This window comes from Salmo trutta, chromosome 10 (assembly GCF_901001165.1).
Source record: "Salmo trutta chromosome 10, fSalTru1.1, whole genome shotgun sequence".
In the NCBI taxonomy this organism is placed as follows: domain Eukaryota; kingdom Metazoa; phylum Chordata; class Actinopteri; order Salmoniformes; family Salmonidae; genus Salmo; species Salmo trutta.
The window spans coordinates 3522567-3548648 of record NC_042966.1 but is presented as its reverse complement, the minus strand read 5'-3'; the positions used below and the strand labels follow the sequence as shown (position 1 = coordinate 3548648).

At 44.4% G+C, this 26082-nt stretch overlaps 1 protein-coding gene across 1 annotated transcript in view; it reads left to right on the top strand.

Annotated features, from left to right (window-relative positions):
- LOC115200969 (netrin-3-like) overlaps nucleotides 1-26082 on the top strand; it is a 115811-nt gene that overhangs the window by 77609 nt on the left and 12120 nt on the right. The window contains exons 3-4 of the mRNA XM_029764134.1: nucleotides 17579-17767; nucleotides 24743-24892. Of these exons, the coding sequence (XP_029619994.1) occupies nucleotides 17579-17767; nucleotides 24743-24892 (339 nt within the window). The remainder of the gene's footprint in view (nucleotides 1-17578; nucleotides 17768-24742; nucleotides 24893-26082) is intronic.

Here is a 26082-nt window from a genome sequence, read left to right as displayed (position 1 = left end):
CTAAGTCAGGGGGGAGCCCTGACCTAACTTCCCGGGCGTACAGGAGAGAGCCGTGGAGCAAAAAGGAGCCAGTCAAGGAATTAAGCGAGGAGCTTGACGCGAGATTCCGGAGAGAGGTACTGGCGGAAAGGGCACGAAGGAGCACCTGTGCTTACTATGGGGAGCGATGGATCAAGCAAGCACCATGTTATGCGGAGATACGCACGGTGTCGCCAGTACACAGCTACAGCCCGGTGCGCTTGGTGAAGCTCCTCAGAGGTGTCATGCTAGAGCCAGCATCGAGCCAGGACCGGTGATGCAAGTTGCAAGCATCAGACCACCGGTTAGGGTCCAGGGCTCAGTGTATCCTGTTCCTGCTCCTCGTACTCTTCCTCCAGTGCGCCTTACCAGCCCAGTACGTCCTGCTCCTCGCAATAGCCCTGTGGTGCGTGTTACTAGTCTGGCCCCTCCAAAGCCAGCCCCACGCATCAGGCCTCCAGTGCGCCTGCCCAGCCCAGTACGTCCTGCTCCTGCTCCCCGCACTAGCCCTGTTGTGTGTGTTACTAGTCTGGCGCCTCCAAAGCCAGCCCCATGCATCAGGCCTCCAGTGCGCCTGCCCAGGCCAGTACGTCCTGTTCCTGCTCCCCGCACTAGCCTTGAGGTGCGTGTTACTAGTCTGGCGCCTCCTAAGCCAGCCCCACGCATCAGGCCTTCAGTGCGCATTCCCAGTCCAGAGCTTCCGGTGACAGTTCCCCGTCCAGAGCTTCCGGCGACAGTTCCTCGTCCAGAGCTTCCAGCGACAGTTCCTCGTCCAGAGCTTCCGGCGACAGTTCCCCGTCCAGAGCTTCCGGTGACAGTTCCCCGTCCAGAGCTTCCGGTGATAGTTCCCCGTCCAGAGCTTCCAGCGACAGTTCCCCGTCCAGTGCTTCCGGCAACGTCCTACAGTCCGGAACCGTCAGGCCTACAGTTCGGAGCCTGCAGAGACGACCTACAGTCTGGAGCCTGCAGAGACGGCCTGCAGCGACGCTCCTCAGCCCTGAGTTTCCAGCGACGCTCCTCAGCCCTGAGTTTCCAGCGACGCCCCTCAGCCCGGAGTCTCCAGCGACGCCCCTCAGCCCGGAGTCTCCAGCGACGCCCCTCAGCCCGGAGTCTCCAGCGACGCCCCTCAGCCCGGAGTCTCCAGCGACGCCCCTCAGCCCGGAGTCTCCAGCGACGCCCCTCAGCCCGGAGTCTCCAGCGACGCCCCTCAGCCCGGAGTCTCCAGCGACGCCCCTCAGCCCGGAGTCTCCAGCGACGCCCCTCAGCCCGGAGTCTCCAGCGACGCCCCTCAGCCCGGAGTCTCCAGCGACGCTCTTCAGCCCGGATTCTCCAGCGATGCCGCGCCGCCCAGAGTTTTCAGAATGGGGACTAAGACCGGAGCCAGAGCCACCTCTGTAGTTAGAGGATTGGGGGGGGGGGGTCTAGCACGGGAGCCGTCCTTGACAGTGGCCACCCTCCCTTCCCTCCCTTTAAGTTTGGGGTTGTTTGTGGGGTTTTTGTTTAAGGTGCATTCGGGGTCTGCACCTTTGGGGGGGTACTGTCACGTCCTGACCAGTAAAAGGGGTTATTTATCATTATAGTTGGTCAGGGCCTGGCAGGGGGGTGTTTGTTTTGTGTGTTTGGGTATTTTGGGTTTAGGTTCTAGTTTTCCTATTTCTATGTTTAATCTAGCTTTTCTATTTCTATGTGAGTTTTGGCAATGACCTCCAATTAGAGGCAGCTGGTTGTTGTTGTCTCTAACTGGAGGCCATATTTAGTTGTGTTTGTTTTCACTTTTGTTTGTGGGTGGTTGTTTCTAGTATAGTCTGTGCACCTTACTGGACTTTTTTCGTTGTTTGTTTATTTTGATTAAGTGTTTTCTTTAATAAAATAAGATGAGCACTTTACCCGCTGTGTTTTGGTCCCCCTTCAACGACGCGTATGACAGTGTCCCAGAACTTTTTTGAGATTGTGTTGCAGGAAGCAAATTTCTGCTTGAAAAAGCTAGCCTTGGCTTTTCTAACTGCCTGTGTATATTGGTTTCTAACTTCCCTGAAAAGTTGCATATCACTGGGGCTGTTCGATGCTAATGCAGAACGCCACAGGGTGTTTTTGTGTTGGTTAAGGGCAGTCAGTTCGGGAGAGAACCAAGGGCTATATCTGTTCCTGGATCTACATTTCTTGAATGGGGCATGCTTATTTAAGATGGTGATGAAGGCATTTTTTTTAAATAACCAGGCATCCTCTACTGACGGGATGAGGTCAATATCCTTCCAGGATACCCGGGCCAGGTCGATTAGAAAGGCCTGCTCGCTGAAGTGTTTCAGGGAGCGTTTGACAGTGATGAGTGGAGGTCGTTTGACCACGGACCCATTACGGATGCAGACAATGAGGCAGTGATCGCTGAGATCTTGGTTGAAAACAGCAGAGGTGTATTTAGAGGGCAAGTTGGTTAGGATGATCTATGAGGGTGCCCGGGTTTTACGGCTTTGTGGTGGTACCTGGTAGGTTCATTGATCATTTGTGTGAGATTGAGGGCATCAAGCTTAGATTGTAGGATGGCCGGGGTGTTAACCTCTCTGGGCTAGGTCGGACGTGACCATCCCACTCTATTCAACAGCCAGTGGAACACCGTGGCGCGAAATACAAAAACCTCAAAAATGCAATAATTTCAATTTTTCAAACATACGACTATTTTACACCATTTTAAAGATAAGACTCTCGTTAATCTAACCACATTGTCCGATTTCAAAAAGGCTTTACAGCGAAAGCAAAACATTAGATTATGTTAGGAGAGTACATAGACCAAAATAATCACACAGCCATTTTCCAAGCAAGCATATATGTCACAAAAACCCAAAACATAGCTAAATGAAGCACTAACCTTTGATGATCTTCATCAGATGACACTCCTAGGACATTATGTTATACAATACATGTATGTTTTTTTCGATAAAGTTCATATTTATATCAAAAAACAGCTTTTTACATTGGCGTGTGATGTTCAGAACATGCATTCCCACCAAAACTTACGGTGAATTTACAAAATTACTCATCATAAACGTTGACAAAATACATAACAATTATTTTAAGAATTATAGATACAGAACTCCTTTATGCAATCGCTATGTCAGATTTTAAAATAGCTTTTCGGCGAAAGCACATTTTATAATATTCTGAGTACATAGCTCAGCCATCACGGCTAGCTATTTTGACACCCGCCAAGTTCGGGGCAAACTAAACTCAGAATTAGTATTAGAAATATTGTATTACCTTTGCTGATCTTCGTCCGAATGCACTCCCAGGACTGCTACTTCCACAATAAATGTTGTTTTTGTTCCAAATAATCCATAGTTATATCCAAATACCTCCCATTTTGTTTATGCGTTCAGGTCACTATCCGAGCGCATTTCGAGACAAAAAAAGTCAAAATGTTCGATTACCGTACTTAGAAGCATGTCAAACGCTGTTTAAAATCTATTTTTATGGTATTTTTCTCGTAAAATAGCGATAATATTTCAACCGGACAATAGTGTATTCATTCAAAAAGGAAAAGAAAAAACAGCGTGCATCGCATATCCAATCTCTTTGTCCCCAGGCAGACCACTGAGAAGTTGAGCTGCTATACTCCGCCCAGAGACAGGAGACGGCTCAATCTGCTTTCTGAAGGCTTTAGACAGCCAATGGAAGCCTTAGAAAGTGCAACGTAACCCCACAGATACTGTAGTTTTGATAGAGAATCAAAAGAAGAACTACAAATTTGCTTGGAATTTTCTCAGGTTTTTGCCTGCCACATGAGTTCTGTTATACTCAGACACCATTCAAACAGTTTTAGAAACTTCAGAGTGTTTTCTATCCAAAGCTACTAATAATATGCATATTCTCATTTCTGGGCAAGAGTAGTAACCAGTTTAAATCGGGTACGTTTTTTATCCGGATGTGAAAATACTGCCCCCTAGCCCAGACAGGTTAAGCATGTCCCAGTTTAGGTCACCTAGCAGCACGAGCTCTGAAGATAGATGGGGGTCAGTCAGTTCACATATGGTGTCCAGAGCACAGCTGGGGGCAGAGGGTGGTCTATAGCAGGCGGCAATGGTGAGAGACTTGTTTTTATAGAGGTGGATTTTTAAAAGTAGAAGTTCAAATTGTTTGGGTACAGACCTAGATAGTAGGACAGAACTCTGCAGGCTATCTCTGCAGTAGATTGCAACACCGCCCCCTTTGGCCGTTCTATCTTGTCAGAAAATGTTGTAATTAGGGATGGAGATTTCAGAGTTTTTGGTGGTCTTACTAAGCCAGGATTCAGACACGGCTAGGACATCTGGGTTGGCAGAGTGTGCTAAAGCAGTGAATAAAACAAACTTAGAGAGGAGGCTTCTAATGTTAACATGCATGAAACCAAGGCTATTACGGTTACAAAAGTCATCAAAAGAGAGCGCCTGGGCAATAGGAGTGGAGCTAGGCCTTGCAGGGCCTGGATTCACCTCTACATCACCAGAGGAGCAGAGGAGGAATAGGATAAGGGTACAGCTAAAAGCTATGAGAATTGGTCGTCTAGGACGTCCGGAACAGAGAGTAAAAGGAGCAGGTTTCTGGGGACGATAAAATAGCTTCAAGGTATAATGTACAGACAAAGGTATGGTAGGATGTGAGTACAGTGGAGGTAAACCTAGGCATTGAGTGATGATGAGAGAGATATTGTCTCTAGAAACATAATTGCAACCAGGTGATGTCATCGCATGTGTGGGTGGTGGAACTGAAAGGTTGGTTAATGTCAATATGCCTTGTCCATTGCTGTTCTGGTTAGTGTTTATTGGCTTATTTCACTGTAGAGCCTCTAGCCCTGCTCATGATACCTTAAGTGTGCCTTGAATTCAGTGTCACCAGAAAAGCACCCCAACACCATCACACCTCCTCCTCCATGCTTCATGGTGGAAACAACACATGCGGAGATCATCCGTTCACTTACACTGCGTCTCACAAAGACACGGAGGTTGGAACCAAAAATCTCAAATTTGGACTCATCAGACCAATTTTTTTTTGCTGTTGCAGCAATTCGACCATGAAAGCCTGATTCATGCAGTCTCCTCTGAATAGTTGATGTTGAGATGTGTTTGGTACTTATTTATTTGGGCTGCAATTTCTGAGGCTGGTAACTCTAATGATCTTCTCCTCTGCAGCAGCGGTAACTCTGGGTCTTCCTTTCCTGTGGTGGTCCTCATGAAAGCCAGTTTCATCATAACGCTTGATGGTTGTTGCGACTGCACTTGAAGAAACTTCAAAAGGTCTTCACATTTTCCAGATTGACTGACCTTCATGTCTTAAACTGCCGTTTCTCTTTGCTTATTTGATACAGAAATATCTCATTTACATACATATTCACACCCTTGAGTCAATACCTTGTAGAAGCACCTTTGGTGGCGATAACAGTTGTGAGTCTTTCTGAGTAAGTCTCTAAGAGCTTTGCACGCCTGGATTATACAATATTTGCCCATTATTCTTTTTTAAATTCTTCAAGCTGCCAAGTTGATTGTTGATCATTGCTAGACAGACATCTTCAAGTCTTACCATATATTTTCAAGATGATTTAAGTCAAAACTGTAAGTTCAAAATCTTCTTGGTAAGCAACTCCAGTGTAGATTTGGCCTTGTGTTTTATGTTATCATCCTGCTGAAAGGTGAATTTGTCTCCCAGTGTCTGTTGAAAAGACGACTGAACCAGGTTTTCCTCTAGAATTGTGCTTATAGCTGTATTCTGTTTATTTTCATAACAAAAAAACTCCCTAGTCCGTGCTGATGGCAAGTATTCCCTTATTTAACCTATATTTAACTAGGCAAATCAGTTAAGAACCGATTCTTATTTATAATGAAGGCCTAGGAACAGTGGTTTAACTGCCTTGTTCAGATTTTTACCTTGTCAGCTCGGGGATTCGATTTAGCAACCTTTTGGTTACTGGCCAAATGCTCTTACCACTAGGCTACCTGCTGCCTCAAGTATACCCAAAACAAGTTGCAGCCACCACTGTGCTTGAAAATATCAAGTGTGGTACTCAGTGATGTGTTTCATTGCATTTGCCCAAAGCATAATGCTTTGTATTCAGGACAAAAAGTTAATTTCTTTGCCACATTTTTTGCAGTATTACTTTAATGCCTTATTGCAAACAGGATGCAAATATTTGTATTCTGTACAGGCTTCCACTCTGTCATTTAGGTTAGTATGGTGGAGTAATTACAATGTTGTTCATCTATCCTCAGTTTTCTCATATCACAACCATTAAACTCCATTTTAAAATCACCATTGGCCTAATTGTGAAATCCCTGAGCAGTTTCCTTCCTCTCTGGCAACTGAGTTAGGAAGGATAGTTGTATATTAGTATTGATACACCATCCAAAGTGTAATTAATAACTTCACCATGCTCAAAGGGATATTCAGTGTCAGTTTATTTTTTATTTTTACATAACTACCAATCGGTACCCTTCCTTATGAGGCATTGAAAAACCTCCCTGGTCTTTGTTGTTGAATCTGTGCTTGAAATTGTCTACTTGATTGAGGGACCATACAGATAATTGTATGCATGGGGTACAGAGATGGGGTAGTCATAAAAAATTATGTTAACCACTATTATTGCGTACAGAGTCCATGCAACTTATTATGTGACTTGTTAAGGAAATGTTTACTCCTGAATGTATTTAGGCTTGCCATAACATACAGTAATAATAAGATAGGAAGGAAACTGCTCAGGGATTTCACCATGAGGCCAATGGTGATTTTCACGTCTTGTCGTGTCCCGTGTATATAAATATATATTTACATATTTTCTTCACACATCTTTTTATTTTTATTTTTCTAAAAACTCAACTTCAAAACACTCTCCTGCAACCCGCCTCATCAATTGGTTTAAAAGTTCACTGGCTAACGTTAGTATTCAGCTATCCACGGTTGGCTGTCATCAGCTATCCTTTAGCTCGAAAAGCTATCGGCAGTTTTGTATAACGCGACTCAGACCAGAGCATACCGGACCTATTTTCTCTCCATATCCCCGGATTTGTACCGCAAGCTCTGGACATTTACACCTGGATCTTGCAGCTAGCTAGCTGCTATCCGAGTGACTATTGGCTAACGTCGGTCCCGGAGCAAACATCAATTATTCCGGAGCTAGCCAGCTGAAGAGTTCCATCAGCCACTCCTGGGCTACAATCACCTATCCGGACCCGTTTTACTGCCGATGCGGAGCCCCACCTGTCCTTCACGACTGGACTACCGACGTTATCTGCCCGAGGGAGTTATCCAACTGGCCCCTCCATCGCAACGTAACCTGAACGCCCATCTGCGGCCCGCTAATTGTTAGCTGTCTTATCGGTTGCTATCTGAATAGGTCTATCGGACAATTTTCTTGGGCCACTATAACTATTTTGCCAATTGGATTGGTCCCCTCTACCACACGGAACCCCACTAATATTCTGCCAGCTTGCTGCCCATGGCCCGGCTAGCTGTCTGAATCGCCGTGACCCCAACCAACCTCACTACTCACTACTCATTATGATCACTCGGCTAAGCATGCCTCTCCAACCTGTTGAGGACCTGATCCCAGTATTGGGATTTATTGTCAAGAGACCATTGCGGGAAATTCAAAACTGCAAGAATCTAATAATTTCAATTTCTCAAACAATCAACTATTTTTCACCATTTGAAAGATAAACATCTCCTAAATCCAACCACATTGTCCGATTTCAAAGAGGCTTTACGGCGAAAGCATAAAGTTAGGTTATGTTAGGAGAGTACATTGAAAATAGCTGTGTGTAATGTTTTGTCAATTCAAAGACAGGCGTCACCAAAAGCAGATAACCAGCTAAAATTATGCACTAACCTTTGACAATCTTCATCAGATGACACTCCTAGGACATTATGTTATACAATACATGCATTTTTTGTTCCATCAAGTTCATATTTATATCCAAAAACAGCATTTTACAGTAGCGGTGAAATTCAGAAATCTTTTTCCCTCAAATGCTTCCGGTGAATCAGCGTTACAATTTACAAAATTACTAGTCGAAAACATTAGTAAATTATAATATTGTCATTCAAAGAATTATAGATTAACATCTCGTAAATGCTACCGCATTGCCAGATTTCAAAATAACTTTACTGGGAAATCACACTTTGCAATAAACGGGGTGCTATGCTAAGAACATGCTAAGAACAATAGGCTAGGATATACAGGTTAGCACCATCTAATATCAATAATACTATTGTAAATAATCGCTTACCTTTGATTATCTTCATCAGAAGGCACTTCCAGAAATCCCAGGTCCACAACAAATTGTGGTTTCTTTCGACAAAGTTCATAATTTATGTCCAAATAACTCCAAGTTGTTCCATGCTGTTAGGCGTTCAGTAGGCTACTCAAAATGTATGGCGGGGGGGGGGGAAGTCACGACGAAAAGTAAAAAAAAAAATCTATTTACGTTCGTTCAAACATGTCAAATGTTGTTTAGCATCAATCTTTAGGGCCATTTTTAACGTGAAACATCAGTAATATTTCAACCCGACCTCTCCTGTGTCTTGAAAAACGTTTTTGAAAAATGTCTCGCCTCACATGCACGCGCAGGTGCGCACAATAATGAAGTGACGACATCCCAGGGACGTCAACTTCCCTGCATTCTAATTCGGTCTCTGTTCATCATAGACGCTTCAAAAAACTTTATAAAGATCGTTGACATCTAGTGGAAGCCGTAGGAAGTGCAAAATGAATCCTTTGTCACTGTGTGATCTATTAGCAATGACTCGAAAATAGTACAGCCACAAAATTCTCTTTTCCTGGTTGTATTTTTCTCAGGTTTTTGCCTGCCATATGAGTTTTGTTATACTTACAGACACCATTCAAACTGTTTTTGAAAATTCTGAGTGTTTTCTATCCAAATCTGTTAATAATATGCATATCCTAGCTTCTGAGTTGATGTAGGAGGCAGTTAAAAATGGGCACATATTTCTTTCAAAATTCTCAATACTGCCCCCTAGCCCATTCTGCAGCGATACGCCATCCCATCTGGTTTGCGCTTAATGGGACTATCATTTGATTTTCAACAGGACAATGACCCAACACACCTCCAGGCTGTGTAAGGGCTATTTGACCAAGAAGGAGAGTGATGGAGTGTTGCATCAGATGACCTGGCCTCCACATTCACATGACCTCAACCCAATTGAGATGGTTTGGGATGAGTTGGACCGCAGACTGAATGAATACAGCAAACGAGTGCTCAGAATATGTGGGAACTCCTTCAAAACGGTTGGAAAAGCCTTCCAGGTGAAACTGGTTGAGAGAATGCCAAGCGTGTGCAATGCTGTCATCAAGGAAAAGGGTGGCTACTTTGAAGAATCTAAAATCTAAAATACATTTTGAACACTTTTTGAGATACTACATGATTCTATATGTGTTATTTCATAGTTTTGATGTCTTCACTATTATTCTACAATGTAGAAAATAGCAAAAATAAAGAAAACCCCTTGAATGAGTAGGTGTGTCCAAACTTTTGACTGGAACTGTACATTTTAAGATCTAATAATTGTTAATAATGTTTTCGGTCAACTATAAAATAAAGTTTCCGTGAGCTATTTCCTGCTATTCTACACATTTTGCCATTTGGCTGAGAGAAAATGTCACAATTTTACAGCAAATTTCCTGTATATTAAAATATATATATACTGCTAAAAAAAATAAAGGGAACACTTAAACAACACATCCTAGATCTGAATGAAATAAATAATCGTATTAAATACTTTTTTCTTTACATAGTTGAATGTGCTGACAACAAAATCACACAAAAATAATCAATGGAAATCCAATTTATCAACCCATGGAGGTCTGGATTTGGATTAACACTCAAAATTAAAGTGGAAAACCACACTACAGGCTGATCCAATTTTGATGTAATGTCCTTAAAACAAGTCAAAATGAGGCTCAGTAGTGTGTGTGGCCTCCATGTGCCTGTATGACCTCCCTACAACGCCTGGGTATGCTCCTGATGAGGTGGCGGATGGTCTCCTGAGGGATCTCCTCCCAGACCTGGACTAAAGCATCCGCCAACTCCTGGACAGTCTGTGGTGCAATGTGGCGTTGGTGGATGGAGCGAGACATGATGTCCCAGATGTGCTCAATTGGATTCAGGTCTGGGGAACGGGCGGGCCAGTCCATAGCATCAATGCCTTCCTCTTGCAGGAACTGCTGACACACTCCAGCCACATGAGGTCTAGCATTGTCTTGCATTAGGAGGAACCCAGGGCCAACCGCACCAGCATATGGTCTCACAAGGGGTCTGAGGATCTCATCTCGGTACCTAATGGCAGTCAGGCTACCTCTGGCGAGCACATGGAGGGCTGTGCGGCCCCCCAAAGAAATGCCACCCCACACCATGACTGACCCACCGCCAAACCAGTCATGCTGGAGGATGTTGCAGGCAGCAGAACGTTCTCCACGGCGTCTCCAGACTCTGTCACGTCTGTCACGTGCTCAGTGTGAACCTGCTTTCATCTGTGAAGAGCACAGGGTGCCAGTGGCGAATTTGCCAATCTTGGTGTTCTCTGGCAAATGCCAAACGTCCTGCACGGTGTTGGGCTGTAAGCACAACCCCCACCTGTGGACGTCGGGCCCTCATACCACCCTCATGGAGTCTGTTTCTGACCGTTTGAGCAGACACATGCACATTTGTGGCCTGCTGGAGGTCATTTTGCAGGGCTCTGGCAGTGCTTCTCCTGCTCCTCCTTGCACAAAGGCGGAGGTAGCGGTCCTGCTGCTGGGTTGTTGCCCTCCTACGGCCTCCTCCACGTCTCCTGATGTACTGGCCTGTCTCCTGGTAGCGCCTCCATGCTCTGGACACTACGCTGACAGACACAGCAAACCTTCTTGCCACAGCTCGCATTGATGTGCCATCCTGGATGAGCTGCACTACCTGAGCCACTTGTGTGGGTTGTAGACTCCGTCTCATGCTACCACTAGCGTGAAAGCACCGCCAGCATTCAAAAGTGACCAAAACATCAGCCAGGAAGCATAGGAACTGAAGTGGTCTGTGGTCCCCACCTGCAGAACCACTCCTTTATTGGGGGTGTCTTGCTAATTGCCTATCATGTCCACCTGTTGTCTATTCCATTTGCACAACAGCATGTGAAATGTATTGTCAATCAGTGTTGCTTCCTAAGTGGACAGTTTGATTTCACAGAAGTGTGATTGACTTGGAGTTGCATTGTGTTGTTTAAAGTGTTCCCTTTATTTTTTTGAGCAGTATATATATTGCTTTTGACGTGTTCATATGCTATCTGGAGCCCTGACCTCCGGTGGAGCTTTGATGTGTTAATGAATTGAAAAATGGCCCTCTCCGGTGTTCAATTATCCCTGCTGAGCCTAATTAGAGTGAGTTTGTCTGGTGTGCGTGTGCATGTGCATGTGTGTGTGCATGTCTTGTGTGTTCTAGTAGTTGTGCACAAAGCACTTCAAAACAAACCCAGAAACATTCCAAGTGCCGCAGCAAATCCTCGAGCAGGCACTGAGGTGAAGTTAACACCCCCCCCACCTCTCTCCAGATTTCTCTTCTTTCTCATTTCTCTTCCTTCCCCTCTTCCCAAGCTTTTTTTAAAGAGAGGAATAATGGGAACGTCTTGTTTAAGGTATCAGATCCAGCCGGTAGTGCAAGAAACTCTTTCACAACACATAAATGCACTCTCCCTTCCTCAACAGGTCTAATCCAGCATCTGAGCTTTCCTCTTATATTGGTTGCCAGCTCTAGAACTGGATTTTTATTGTCCAGTTTATTCCTATTCACAATGGCAGTTTAGACAATCTGTTGATCCAAATTATTTGTCCGTTTTGTGTAGAAAAGTCCTAATATTGAATTGAACATTGAATTCCTCAATGTGAAGGAAGGATGTATGGCAGTATAGGATTTAGGCTGGAGAAAAATGAGAGTGCCAGTGATCCTGCTACAAGGTCTTAATGGACACAATTGCTCACAGCTGTGTGTGTGTTTGAGGAGTTTGATCACAATCTCCATCCCTCCTCCAGTTCGACCACCCTCCACACCAGTGTTACTCTCAATTTTTTGTAAGGGGGCCACTTTGGGTTGAGACAATCATTCAGAGGGCCGCACAGATCTTTAATTTGAACTTTTTCTTCCAATATTATCAATGATCAATTGAGAGAAAATTCAGAGCAACAGAGCACATGCAATCGATTTGATGTACAGCACATCACAAATATATATATATATATATATACACACACACACACAACAAATAGGCTACGTCACATATATAAGACCCATATTAAGGGTTACTTAAAATGTCCCTTCTGCCCCTTGACTGAATTCATTCTAAATTTATAGTCTGTTGTTGCTTGTGAGGCAATCCAGGTGTTCATTGGTAAGTCTGTTTATCTGTTTTTGTTTCACAATGTTCATTGTTGAAAATGTGGCTTCACATGAATAAGTGCTGACAAAAAATGTCACCTTCTGCACACATTGCTTCAGAAGTGGATAATCTGTGTGACACAAGGCCACAGAAATGGGTAACACCTGATCTTAGCTCACCTTGCAGTGTGTAATTTGCCTGCAGCTCCACTATCTCACTCTATTCCAGTACGGTCAGGACAGAGGGCTGTGACGACTGGGGTCAGAGATGACACTGGCACATGAAAGGGGTTCTCAATGAAGTTGAAAAACTCCTTGTACTCCATGATATCCTTGAATCTTGACTCATACTCCAACTTCAACTCTTCCAACACATGCACAAATGCATCATAGCTAAAATGTCTGGGTATTTGGTGACTGCTCTGTTTTGGGAAATGAACAAACTGTTTGTCAGGTACGAACAGTGTGGAGATTTTATTTTGAAATGCTGTGACCACACGCAGCATTTGCCCGGAGTTTTAGCTTTCCTTTGGAGCTGGAGATTCACCGTGTTCACGTGGCAGGTGATGTCAGTTATAAAAGCTTTAATATCCACTGTGGATCATCCAGCTCTGGCTCCTCTCCCCTTGTTTGCAACAAATTCAAGGATTTGAGGGAGGAGAGAAATAAATATTTTCAAAACTCGCCGTATTCTGTCTGGTATTCCTCCAGCAACTCACGGAATTGCCAGTCATTCAGTGCCCTCACAATAATAATGTTCACCACGCACACAACTTGCTGAATCACATTCTGTAAGTCACAGTTTTTGAGTTTAGCCACAAGTGCTTCCTGATGAATGATATAATGAAACGTAACAAATTCGAGAATATGCTCTCTCTTTCTCATCAGGCCCATGAGTCCCTTCTCCTTCCCTCGCATGTCCGGGGTGCTGTTAGTGCACACAGATGCCAGATTTGACCAGTCAATATTATTATCAGCAAAAAATGCAACAAGGACTATCAAGATATCCTCTCATAGTGTTTGTCCCTGAAGGGGCAGTAAACAGAAATGTTCCTCTCTGAACAACTCATTTTGAGGGAAGCGGACCCAAACACATAATTGGGCAATGTCACTTACATCAGTGCTTTCGTCAAGCGCAATACTAAAACACGGCGCCACGGATGTGTCAGTAATCAGTTGCTTACCGATGGCCTCGCTGATGTTGTCTATTCATCTTGTTATGGTCAAGTCTGAGAGATGCAGTCCCTTAATTTGCTTTAAAATAGCTTCCTTGTTTGTGAAATCAGCATACAATATTTCGGCTGAGGCTTTAAAACATTCTTTGACAATCTCCGCGTCTGTGAAGGTTTGTTTCTCGCGAGTATCCAAGCAATCTTATATGTTGCCTCTGTCGTTTTCTCTGCAACAGTGCTAGATCTGTCCATCACTTGTTGTTGTCCTTTGAGCTGTCCCTTTTGAGTTGCGTTATTTTGTTGTTTCTGAGGTTGCTTTGTGGTGGATATGTTTTGTCGAAGTGGGCATGGTGTGACTGGAAATGTCACTCTAAATTTTCTCGTTTAAAACAATTGACTGCCTTCTGGCAGAGTGAACTAGTCCCATCATGCAGTACAAAAAAATACTTGTCTGTCCATTTCTCTTGGAGTTTTCTGTGTTCTTCTTGAATCGACCATATCCTTCTCTTAGCCACTGGAGCCACGTTAGCCACATTAGCTAGCTGCATTTCCCAGCCGCCATCTTCCGGATTTTCCTGGCTCTCCGGTGATTGTTCGTTCATTGATGTCACGTTGTTCTCCAGCTCATCCCCCTCATTTTCATTGTTAATAGATTTACGATTCTTTTTTACAGTAAATTGATCCATGTCGACCAGACTGCTAAATTAGCTAGTAGCAAACTGATATGTCTCGTTCGCTGTAGCTGAGCATTTCTAGTTCGGCAAACATTCTATTTCGGCCTTTCTGTTCAACAGCTGCACTATACTGCCATCTTTCTGCTGTCCAGGGAACAATAGTTATATTCAATGGACATTTTTTTTAATTATGGTAAGTGTTTTTATTAAACCTACTGTGGGTTTCACCCGTCCCAGTTATTCATACAGTACCTCAATAACATCCATCCATGTGTCCAGACCAATGATGTCATGTCTATGGTCCAAACCCTTCTGTTAAAATGGCTTGAGGTCAAGGGTCAAATCCAGACCCCATGCCACCAGCCTCCCAGAACACAGCACTAAAGAGCTAGCAGCAGCGTAGCTTCAGAAACAGGACATGTCCAAGGGGGATTCAAATCCAACTAGTATTTCATTAAATGTAGAATTCCATGGAAATTGGCTGCATAATAACTGGCAGATGGAATTGAGGGAAGGAGTCTGAGAATGTGCTCTTTTCCTGGGGCCTGCGACCCTGGAAAACTGGGTGGAGAAAGGTCTTCGTTCCCATCTCCCTGTGCCAGGCATTCCTCTTCCGAGGGATGTAGCATTTGAGAAACAGAATTCCACTCTCGGCTGGTTTAAAATTCCCATTATTATTGATATGGCCTTGAGATTTTTTGTTCAAGTATCTCATGGTCCCATCAAAGGTAATTTTGTTATCAAATTAAAAGCCATGCTTGAAAATCCATTCTTGACGTGGTGGCAATCTCTGTACTGGATGTGGTTATAACACTGTTCTTGGCTATAACAAAGAAGTCCGTCACAGTCAGTCTATCTCTCTCACACACACTGTGATTGGCAACACTTCATGGCACCATGCTAACATTCAGTGCAGACTAGAGTGACCAAATGTCCCAGATTGTGCGGGACAGTCCCGCATTATGGCCCTTTGTTCCGCATTTGATCAACAAATTCAAACAACAGTAATTTTGAAAAAATATTTTATTTCTCCCATATTTAAGTCAGACATTCCAGCCTGTCTCTTGGAGTCACTTTGCGATTAAGACAAGATATATATCACAAGGAAGTGGTACTGGTGACATTAATCACTTCTCCAATCATTGTTGACATATGATATTCTGCTCCGCCCAAGACGAGAGGTAGGCCTATCATCAAGAAATGGCATTTCTCAAATCTTTTCAGGTTAAATTCCAGCCAAACTTGGAGAGGACAGTTACGACTAACTAGACCTTCTTACAAAAAGTGTGCTTCTGACGAAGAGCTACAGAAGTAGGCATAAGTAAATAGCCATATTAGACTGAAAGAAATAAGGTAATTTTGTCAAACTTGTGAGGATCTCTAGGCTCATTCGTTGCTCATTCTACATATTTGCTACTACTTCACTCAATCCCATTTTAAAAGTATCCCTTCCTAACTGTTTTACATTCTCTGAGACCAAACAGAAATGTTTCCTTGGCCAAAGATACCCAGATTTTCATAAAACAGTCACGTGGTCTCTCGTTTCTGCATTAACACATTTTGCGCCAGGCAAAAGAGTAGGCTAGGTGCAATTCAATTGACTTCTTTGGTGCAGCAGTGTAGTGCTGCTGGAGCTCACCGGAGTGTCACTTGGCCACTTCTTACAATGGTGCTATTAAAGTTAGATCAAAGCTGAATCAATGCCTTGGAAGATCACATAATGATTCATTAGTAGTCTACATAACATAACCAAATTTAATAGCATAGTATAACGTAACTATTACAGCAAAAACACCACATAATTTCTTATGGGATTTTAGGATGGTTATCTGAATAGTCACACATTTTTCTCATGCGGCCAAAACTCAAACGCGCTCGCCATTAAGCCGAAAGTGATTGGATTTAAACACAATACAGGAAGGCTGTTAGACTAGGCTATAGTTTGTTAACACCATCTGCTCTAATTTGTTCACAAAACAGTAATTCAAGAAGATCAAAATGCATATTCCCATGAAACTGATTAAGATTAAATGACTGCTATGCAGATGCAGTTTGCTTGGCTGTTTCACCGGTAAAACGTGAAGAATTATCATTCACGATTGACAGTGACGGTGGTCTATTTTGAAATTAGATATACCTAAATTGGTGTTTGAGCATAATAAAAACAGAAAATGTTCTTAAGACAATATAAACTCAGCAAAAAAAGAAACGTCCTCTCACTGTCAACTGCGTTTATTTTCAGCAAACTTAACATGTGTAAATATTTGCATGAACATAACAAGATTCAACAACTGAGACATAAACTGAACAAGTTCCACAGACATGTGACTAACATAAATGGAATAATGTGTCCCTGAACAAAGGGGGGGTCAAAATCAAGAGTAACAGTCAGTGTCTGGTGTGGCCACCAGCTGCATTAAGTACTGTAGTGCATCTCCTCCTCATGGACTGCACCAGATTTGCCAGTTCCTGCTGTGAGATGTTACCCCACTCTTCCACCAAGGCACCTGCAAGTTTCTGGGCATTTCTGGGGGGAATGGACCTAGCCCTCACCTTCCGATCCAACAAGTCCCAGACGTGCTCAATGGGATTGAGATCTGGGCTCTTCGCTGGCCATGGCAGAACACTGACATTCCTGTCTTGCAGGAAATCACACACAGAACGAACAGTATGGCTGGTGGCATTGTCATGCTGGAGTGTCATTTCAGGATGAGCCTGCTGGAAGGGTACCACATGAGGGAGGAGGATGTCTTACCTGTAATGCACAGCGTTGAGATTTCCTGCAATGACATCAGGCTCAGTCCGATGATGCTGTGACACACCGCCCCAGACCATGACGGACCCTCCACCTCCAAATCGATCCCGCTCCAGAGTACAGGCCTCGGTGTAACGCTCATTCCTTTGATGATAAACGCGAATCCGACCATCACCCCTGGTGAGACAAAACCGCAACTCATCAGTGAAGAGCACTTTTTGCCAGTCTTGTCTGGTCCAGTGACGGTGTGTTTGTGCCCATAGGCGACGCTGCCTTACAAGAGGTCTACATCTACTGAGCAAGCTACAATCATATATCTGAATGAGTGTTTTGAAAATGTGCTTTGAAATAGTGTGATTTATGGCCTATACCCAGACTATACCCATAATGCTGATTGTAGTACTTTGATTTCAACCTGTGGCGATGCCAATTTACCCAATGCTTTTCAACTATTACTGGTTTTAAGTACCTTGGACATGTTTTGATATATGTATAAGTAAAGCTATTCTCACTGAACATACACATCTAAACTTTCTTTCTTTTTGCCTCTCTCTTTTCCCATTCCCTCATTCCTCCCTCTTGTAGCGTGTAACTGCAACCTGCACGCCCGGCGCTGCCGCTTCAACATGGAGCTGTACAAGCTGTCAGGGAGAAAGAGTGGAGGCGTCTGCATGAACTGTCGCCACAACACGGCTGGACGCCACTGCCACTACTGCAAGGAAGGCTTCTACCGGGACATGGCCAAGCCCATCACACACCGCCGCGCCTGCAAAGGTATGGAGAATACTCTCTCTCTCAGAACAGTGTTTATAGTGTAAATGGTCCTTTTCAATTCAGTCGATTCAGGAGATTAATTTACATGTTTTATTCAAAATTTGTATTTATTTACATCAATTGATGGATCACAGTTATAACAGGATTAGTAAAACTATTCTAAGAAGTAGGCTGGCAACCTCACTTCCAACTCATTGGCTCTTTCCACTCTCCTAGCGTAAAAACAAATTAATACCAAGCCTCCTTAAGTAAATAATTTAAATCTGTCACAGAAGCTGTTCTCCTGAAAACCCACATAAAAAATATTCCACTGGACCACAAGTGTTACATGCCTCCAAGTAGGAGGGAGGTGCAGGAATCAGGAGCAGGAGAGCAAGGAAGTCCCAGTGGCACAAATGTTTATTAAAGGAGTCCCAACTCAACAACAACATGAGGGGAAACACGCTCAAACGAAGTCGCCAAACACAGGGAAAGTAACGCAACACAAGGAGGAGAAACCTCTACTCCTTTACAATCTCTAAACGGTAACACTACCGAATGAAAAGAAAACCCCATGGTGCAGACACGCACCCCTAACATAGTACACATATAAACAATCCCGCACAAAGACTAGCAGGCAGCGGGGGTAAATAAACCCACCGAAATCAACTAAATGAAACACAGGTGTGACAAAACAGACAGACACAAACGAAAAGGAAAAATGGATCGGTGGCAGCTAGTAGGCTGGCGACGACGACGCCGAGCACCGCCCGAACAGGGAGAGGAGCCACCTTCGGTGGAAGTTGTGACAACAAGCCACATTAAATTAGCAGCCGATTTAGTTATTTCTCGTGGAAAAAGTGGTGTTTGAATTGTGGAATGTTTAGAATTTGCACATTTTTACACTAAGAGCTTTTTATCATTTCAAGAACACCAGTTTCCTGCCCTTGTTGCTTGGGGAAATGTGAAAATCAGTAGAAGAGGGAGCTGCCATTTTTTAGAGTGAGAAGTTAAAGGAATACTTACAGAGAACTCAAAACAGCATGGATGGTGAGAACTACCAACACTCCTAGCTGTGAAGGGCTTTTGTTGGAGATTCATTTACATTTGAGTCATTTAGCAGATGCTCTTATCCAGAGCAACTTACAGTAGTGAATACATATATTTCACTTCACGTATTTATTATTGTTTGTGTTTTTTTTGTACTGGCCCCTCGTGGGAATCAAACCCACAACCCTGGTGTTGCACACACCATGCTCTACCAACTGAGCCACAGGGAAGCTGTGGTGGGAATCTCCCCTCATTGGCTCCTGGTCAGTTTTCCACTCCTGGGCCGACCCAAACCTGAGGTGATGACCCAAGTAACTATAAACGAAAAGGAGTTCCCAATGGTGTGATGGCACATTACTATTGTCCATATTATATCAATATTAAATATATTTTCATTATACTGTACAGTACAACAGTGCCACAACAGTGATTTTTTGGGAGGGCATACCCATGCAATTGACCATAGCACAAGGTAGCTATGACTCAGCTGTAACGAAACGTATGTCCTTGTTGCCAATGCAAGACACATCACACACACACGCAACCCGTGCCTGGGAGTGCTGCACTGCTCGGGCCCTGGAGGCTGTGCGATCTGTTTTTATCAAAGCGGAGCAGTGCGCAGCAGGTCAGACCCACTCAGCGGTAAAAACTTTATCTCCCTCCCCTCGGAAGGCCAGATGTGACGGATATTAAAGTTCCTGTGGAAACGACCCTCAACCTGGGCGGCTGGTACAATGATTGATCAGACCAATCCCAGCCCTTTTTTTAGGACCTGTCTCTTTCCCTTTCTCTCCTCCTCTCTCACTTTCTCTCCCTCTCGCGAGGACCAAGCTCTCTTCTCATCTATTCTCTACTTCTCTCTGATCCTCTGATTCGTTCTAGCTTTTTTTCTGCCACAGTGTTTTATATATTTGTCCACATGTGACAGGGCCAGGATAATGGTCAGGGGTTAAAATATGATCGGTGTCATGTCTGAAGTGGAGTAACGGCAATAAAATACAGCTGTTTCAAAAAAATAAAAATAAAATGTTTTTACTTTATTTAACTAGGCATAACAGCCCAGGAACAGTGGGTTAACTGCCTTGTTCAGGAGCAGAACAACAGATGATTTTTACCTTGAAAGCTGGGGGATTCAATCTAGCAACCTTTCGGTTCCTGGCCCAACACTCTAACCACTAGGCTACCTGCCACCCCAATGTTTAACGGAAGTGAGGAATGGGCGGGTGGGTTTTGAAGGTTGGGGGGCGGAATGTCTGCCTGCTTCCAATCAGACCTCCTTTGTGGACAAGTGTCCATGTCGGACCTGCAGTGTGTGTGTGTGTGTGTGTGTGTGTGTGTGTGTGTGTGTGTGTGTGTGTGTGTGTGTGTGTGTGTGTGTGTGTGTGTGTGTGTGTGTGCGTGCTAATGTGTGCGCGTGTGTCCGCGTGCTTGAGTGAGTGTCCAACACACACTCTTTAAGGATTGCCAGTTTAATGGACAGGCCAGACTCTGATGGAGGGTCAAGTGGCAGCGTCTCTCCCATCTGCTCCCAGTTACATCCTGGTGCTTAGGTAACACACACACAGGTCCCAACCCCCATCCGCAGTGCCTCTCCGTGGGGTTCTCAGCTCCTGCACGCCGGGGCACGCCGGGGCAGCGGCCGCTGCCACTCTCAATCCACGGCTTTATGCTGCTACGTGCATAAAAACAGCCAGCAAATTAAAGAAACTTGCAGGCCATCACCGGTGCGACTGTAACCAGTCTTACCTATGAGGTCTTCAATGTCAGCGCTTTATGTGCCTCCTAACATGTTGTAATTTTGGCATCTATGTTGACAAGAATTAATGGAATTCATATTCAGACCGTTGAGTACGCCAGCAGCACTTCAACAGAATGCCTCAAATAGACTTTATACTGAATGTATTGAGACCTCCAAATAGCTTCTGAAGTGGAGCTAAATAATTTTTATAGAATAACTTTATAGAAAAGGAGTTAAGAAATCCAAGATGAGTCATTCCAATACCAAAATGCCCATGCCTATCAGGTTGCAGGTATGACCCAGATGCAGACAGTGTCGAAAGAAACAAAAGTGTATTTCTAATGCAGGTGCGGGCAAACGACAGTTCAAAGGCAGGCAGGGGTCTGTAATCCAGAGAAGGAGCAAAGGGTCCAGAACCGCAGGCAGTCTCAAGGGGTCAATAATCCAGTGAGGTGGGGTAAGGTATAGAACGGCAGGCAGGCTCAGGGTCAGGGCAGACAGAACGGTCAAAACCGGGAAGGACTAAAAAACAGGTGCAAGAACAAACAGGAGCAGGGGAACAAATGCTGGTAGGTTTCACGAAACAAAACGAACTGGCAACAGTCAAACAGAGAACACAGGTATAAATACACAGGGGATAATGGGGAAGATGGGTGACACCTGGAGGGGGTGGGTTGAGACAAGCACAAAGACAGTTGAAACAGATCAGGCTGTGACACATGTCAGTATCGAGCAAATGTCTACAGAGCAAACAGCCCAATTAGAAAAAGTGAAATACTTGGACCCCTTTAAAAGGACGGTGTACTTACTTACCCACACACACTCGCACTGTTTGCTCAAACACACGCATGCTCACAAACTTGCATACGCACACACACACACACACACACACACACACACACACACACACACACACACACACACACACACACACACACACACACACACACTGAGCGCTACTGATTCATTCAGAGTTCAAGAGTGGGCAAACGTCCTTCAGTCACACAGACTTGAAAAGTCATCAACTGGCCCAAGCCCCTGCATACAACTTTAGAAAGACAGTGTGGGGACGGAGAAGAGTGGCTGGGGGAGGCGAGGGGATGCCCCTCCAAAAACACCATCCTGGCACTCGTCTGTTGTTTTCTGAGCAAAGACTGTTCACCCACAATATGTAACAGTAGATTTACAGAGTACTCTAATCCTGTTTTAAAGAGGTCACATGGATAGAACACACATAAATGTACATTATAGCAACATATTTGACTTTAAATGAGGTGTTACGTATGACTCATAAACGTGTAGCTAAATATGTTTTGATTGTACCCATATAAGACCATCATATTCTGACATCTCCTTCATTTCGTTCTGATTGAGTAACACTAAGTTTGGTACCAGTTGCCTTTGTCATTAGAAAATCAGTGAGACAATGGATTGGTCTAGACATGCAGGTATCATCCAGACGGGAACAGACTTTACCAGACAGATCAAATGATGAAACGTTTACACTTCTGTCCCCCCCATTTAGTACAGCAAACCAGTTTGTACATGATTTGCTATATTTCTTTTATAAACTACTAGATTATTATAGTCCCTCCATTTGGATTGTAGAGCATTGCTATTATGCATAGAGAAGTGTTGTGATATGAAATCAGAGGCGTTCTACGTGTTGTTCTACTACCTATGGCCACTGGCTCCAAAACAATGACTTTTTACTGGACTCATCAGCTCTGTTTCATTAACACGTCTAAAGGGGCACCAATTCCAGGGATGCCCAAAATTCCCAAATAGAGATGGAGGCCCCGTACGCGCTGCACCTAGACACAGGAACAAGTTCGGAGAGTTTGGCAGTAGAGAAGTCACATGGTAGACATGGAACGAAACAGGAACTAAGTCGTACCAGAAGTACCTTGAGTCCGGACCCATATTTGACTTTCAACCTCCCCGTGCCTCACCCCACTCAATACAGACTAACACTGTACTACAAACCCTGCCAACCCACAGCTAATCAAAGCCTTCCGTGAGTTTGGAGCCGGGTCAGGTGGTGGGGATTTTGCACGGAATGGGAGCTGTTAGATTTACGGAGCAAACGAAGAACTGTGTCTGAAGAACAGAGCACTAACCCCCACCCGACCACACCCTCCCTCATTACCAGCTCACATGGTACAGACTTCCTCCACCTCCCCACCCTCTCCCAAATCAACAGGTTGTAGACTCCTTACTCCTCATTGACGGCAAAATGAGCAGCATAAATAAACAGATTCATACTAAGGGGAACAACAAAGCAAGGCCCTGAAGAAAACTCCTGTTAGCAGCTGCCATTCCTTGGCAGGCCCTATCAGAGACTGTTTGGTTACTGGGTTTTCCCCAAATGCTTGTTTCGCCATTTCTTGTTGTTTTTATGAAAGCGAGAGGACAAATACCAGCTATCACATTACGGTTAAAGGGATACTTCGGGATTTTTGCAATGATGCCCGTTAACTACTTCCCCAGAGTGTGATGAACTTGTGGATAGCATTTTTATGTCTCTGTGTCGAGTATGATAGAAGTTAGTTGGTAGCATGCTAGCTAACGCTAGTTAGCAACTTCCTTCTAACTGCACACAGTTCTGACTCTGTGGAAGTAGATAAAGGACCTCATTGCCAAAATCCCAAAGTATCCCTTTAAGTAAGGCAGTTTGCTTTGGCCATTTTGCAACTCAGCGAATGTGTTTTCTACCTAATTAAGTAGGGGAAAAGAGGCTTCCTCCCCTATCCTTTCAAAGTTTTTTGGCCAAAAGCTATTCTCGATGCCAGAACTGATCGACAAGATAAAATGTACCATTTCATTATTAAATCATGGGGACAGAGTTTTTTTAAAAACGTTTTTCAAATTTTGAAAGCATTGTTTTTTTATTGGCTCTGGACAGAGGAACTGCAGTTTCAAGCCAAGTCAAAGCATTCAATTGCACCCTTTAAAGCAGAATGTTACTGGGATATTCAAGTTTGTGTTTTTATGTGTCAGGATGGGTCACGTCTGTCAAATTGGATCAGTGTAAAGTGTAATGGTGATACTTGGTAGTGTGTGGATGGAGAGGTTAATCTTCCGATAGTATGTGTGTGTGTGTGGTTTCTTAAAGAACACATTCACATTTCTGTTTTAACTGTTGAGCTGGGTTGAGCTAAGGTGAGGTGGGGGAGATTTAGTATTGTTGATGATGATGAGCACACTAGAGGCAAAGTTTGGACCATGTTATCTCTCACCCTCTCCCTTTCACACTTCCTCCCCTCTGTGTGTCTCTCTCTTTATTCTACTTTTTCTTTCCTCTCTTTCTTTCTATCTCTTCTCTCGCTCTCAATTTTAACACACCATTTTTCTCTTTCTCTCTCACACTCTTTCCACTTTCTCTGTATTTGTCCCTCTCCCCTGTTCTGCTTCTCTCTCTCTTTCTCTCTCTCTCTCTTCTCCTCTGTCTCCTCTCTGTCACCTTGTAAAGAGCTCTTGGGAGAGAAGAGTTGACCGACAAGCCGAGTCTTGTATTCTGCAGCTTTGTAGACATAAAAAGCCCTCTATTGCTCAATGTGCATTGGACGGCCAGAGCGTACCATAAAGGACAGAGGGACTGGGACTCTTTCTGGCTGGCGTATTGCTGTTGGCACTCAGCGGGCGGCGGGCGGATTTTCGGGAAGCGATGAAACGGCAGAGTGTGTGTGTGTGTCAGAGTGTTTCACACACACAGGCACCAGCGTAGCACTTGAGAGACTAGACAAATGGAGGCTTTTCTTCCCTGTCCACACAAACATATGCAAACACACACAAACACATATATGCACTTGCACGCACAAACACACACATATGCACGCACACAAACACACCTTTGCAGGGTGTTGCCAGGTCCCAAAACCTGGATGCGACAGTAGCAGGGTAGCCCAAGTGAGCAGAAGTAATCTCAGACCTAAGTATCTGGAGGATAGAGGAAATAGACTAGAGGAACACTCAGTCCCGTTGCATCTGGAATACTATGGCAGATGATGATTAACTACAGAGCCTATTCATGAAAGGGTTCAAAATGCCATCGTGTTTGTGTCGAGTCACACATAAACCTTGAAAGTGACACTGAACATCTGTGTGACAAACCATTGATTGTTTCTCAAAATGCCACATCTAACCACCCGCCCTCCTTGCCTTCTCTCTCCCTCTCACCTTTTCCCCCTCTCCCTCCCTCTCTCCAGCCTGTGACTGCCATCCGGTGGGTGCGGCAGGGAAGACATGTAACCAGACGACGGGCCAGTGCCCCTGTAAGGACGGTGTGACGGGCATCACCTGTAACCGCTGTGCCAAGGGCTACCAGCAGAGCCGCTCGCCCGTGGCCCCCTGCATCAGTGAGTAGATCACAAGCACACACACTCATAGCTTGCAGGTCACCCTCGCATACACTCGCAGGTCACATATTCACTCATAGCTCTCGTAGCTCACACATACATACACACACAAGCACACACATAGGTTTCACAATTATGGGTCACACTGACAAGTCACACACTCACAAGTCCCACTCACACAAACTGCTTGCATATACTCACAGCCACATACACACAGGGCCACTGATTGCAAAAACAGTACTTCCACTGATGACTGAAGTAAATATGTGCTTCTGTTAAGTGCATGTCAATGACTTTATGACACAGGGGAGGCCCCAAAGCAGGAACACATTCTCATGAGTGAAGCGTCATGTATTGATGAACCATCTTTCAAAAACATCCATTATGGTGTGCATGATTGTTGTGAGTGGCTCTGTGTGTGTAACATAATGGGGAAACCATGAACCAAGTACCAATTAGAGCCACACATGTAATATGGCAGGTACACCTGTTTCATTCCCGGTCTCATTTCTATAGCCAGATAACACCATTGCCTGTGTTTGAAGGAGAAAGTCTGAGTTTTCAATGCCTTTTGCAGCAATTGTTTAAAAAGGGATTAATTAGACAATAACCCCAGAAACATTTGCTCACTCTTTGGCCGGGTTGTAAAAGAGAATGTGTTCTCAGTTAACCTGCCCCGGTGAAACAAAGGTAGGGATAGAGCGGTTCCAAGCTGGCATCAGTCACACATATGAAGGCAGATCATGGTGGTCTGGTCTGTTCTGGTGTAGATCAGTGCTACTCTGAGACCCCAGTACTTGTTTACCGTTCAGGCTTTAGTACAGTCACGTGTGTTTGTGTGTGCACTTGCGTGCGCGTGCTCTGTGAGTGAGTGTGTGTTTGTATGTATGAATTGGATCACTAGTCCACCACCTGCGGCCTGGAGGAATAGAGGGTAGCTTTCCATCGTGCTCTGCCATGTGGTTTGGCACAATGACACACACACACACACACACACACACACACACACACACACACACACACACACACACACACACACACACACACACACACACACACACACACACACACACACACCAGGCTTGTGTAACCCTGAACCAGCCACAACAGACCATGCTGTACCACGCTGTGCCATGCCAAGCTACGCTGTACCACGTCGTGCCACATGGTGCTGTGTTGTTGGTTTCACA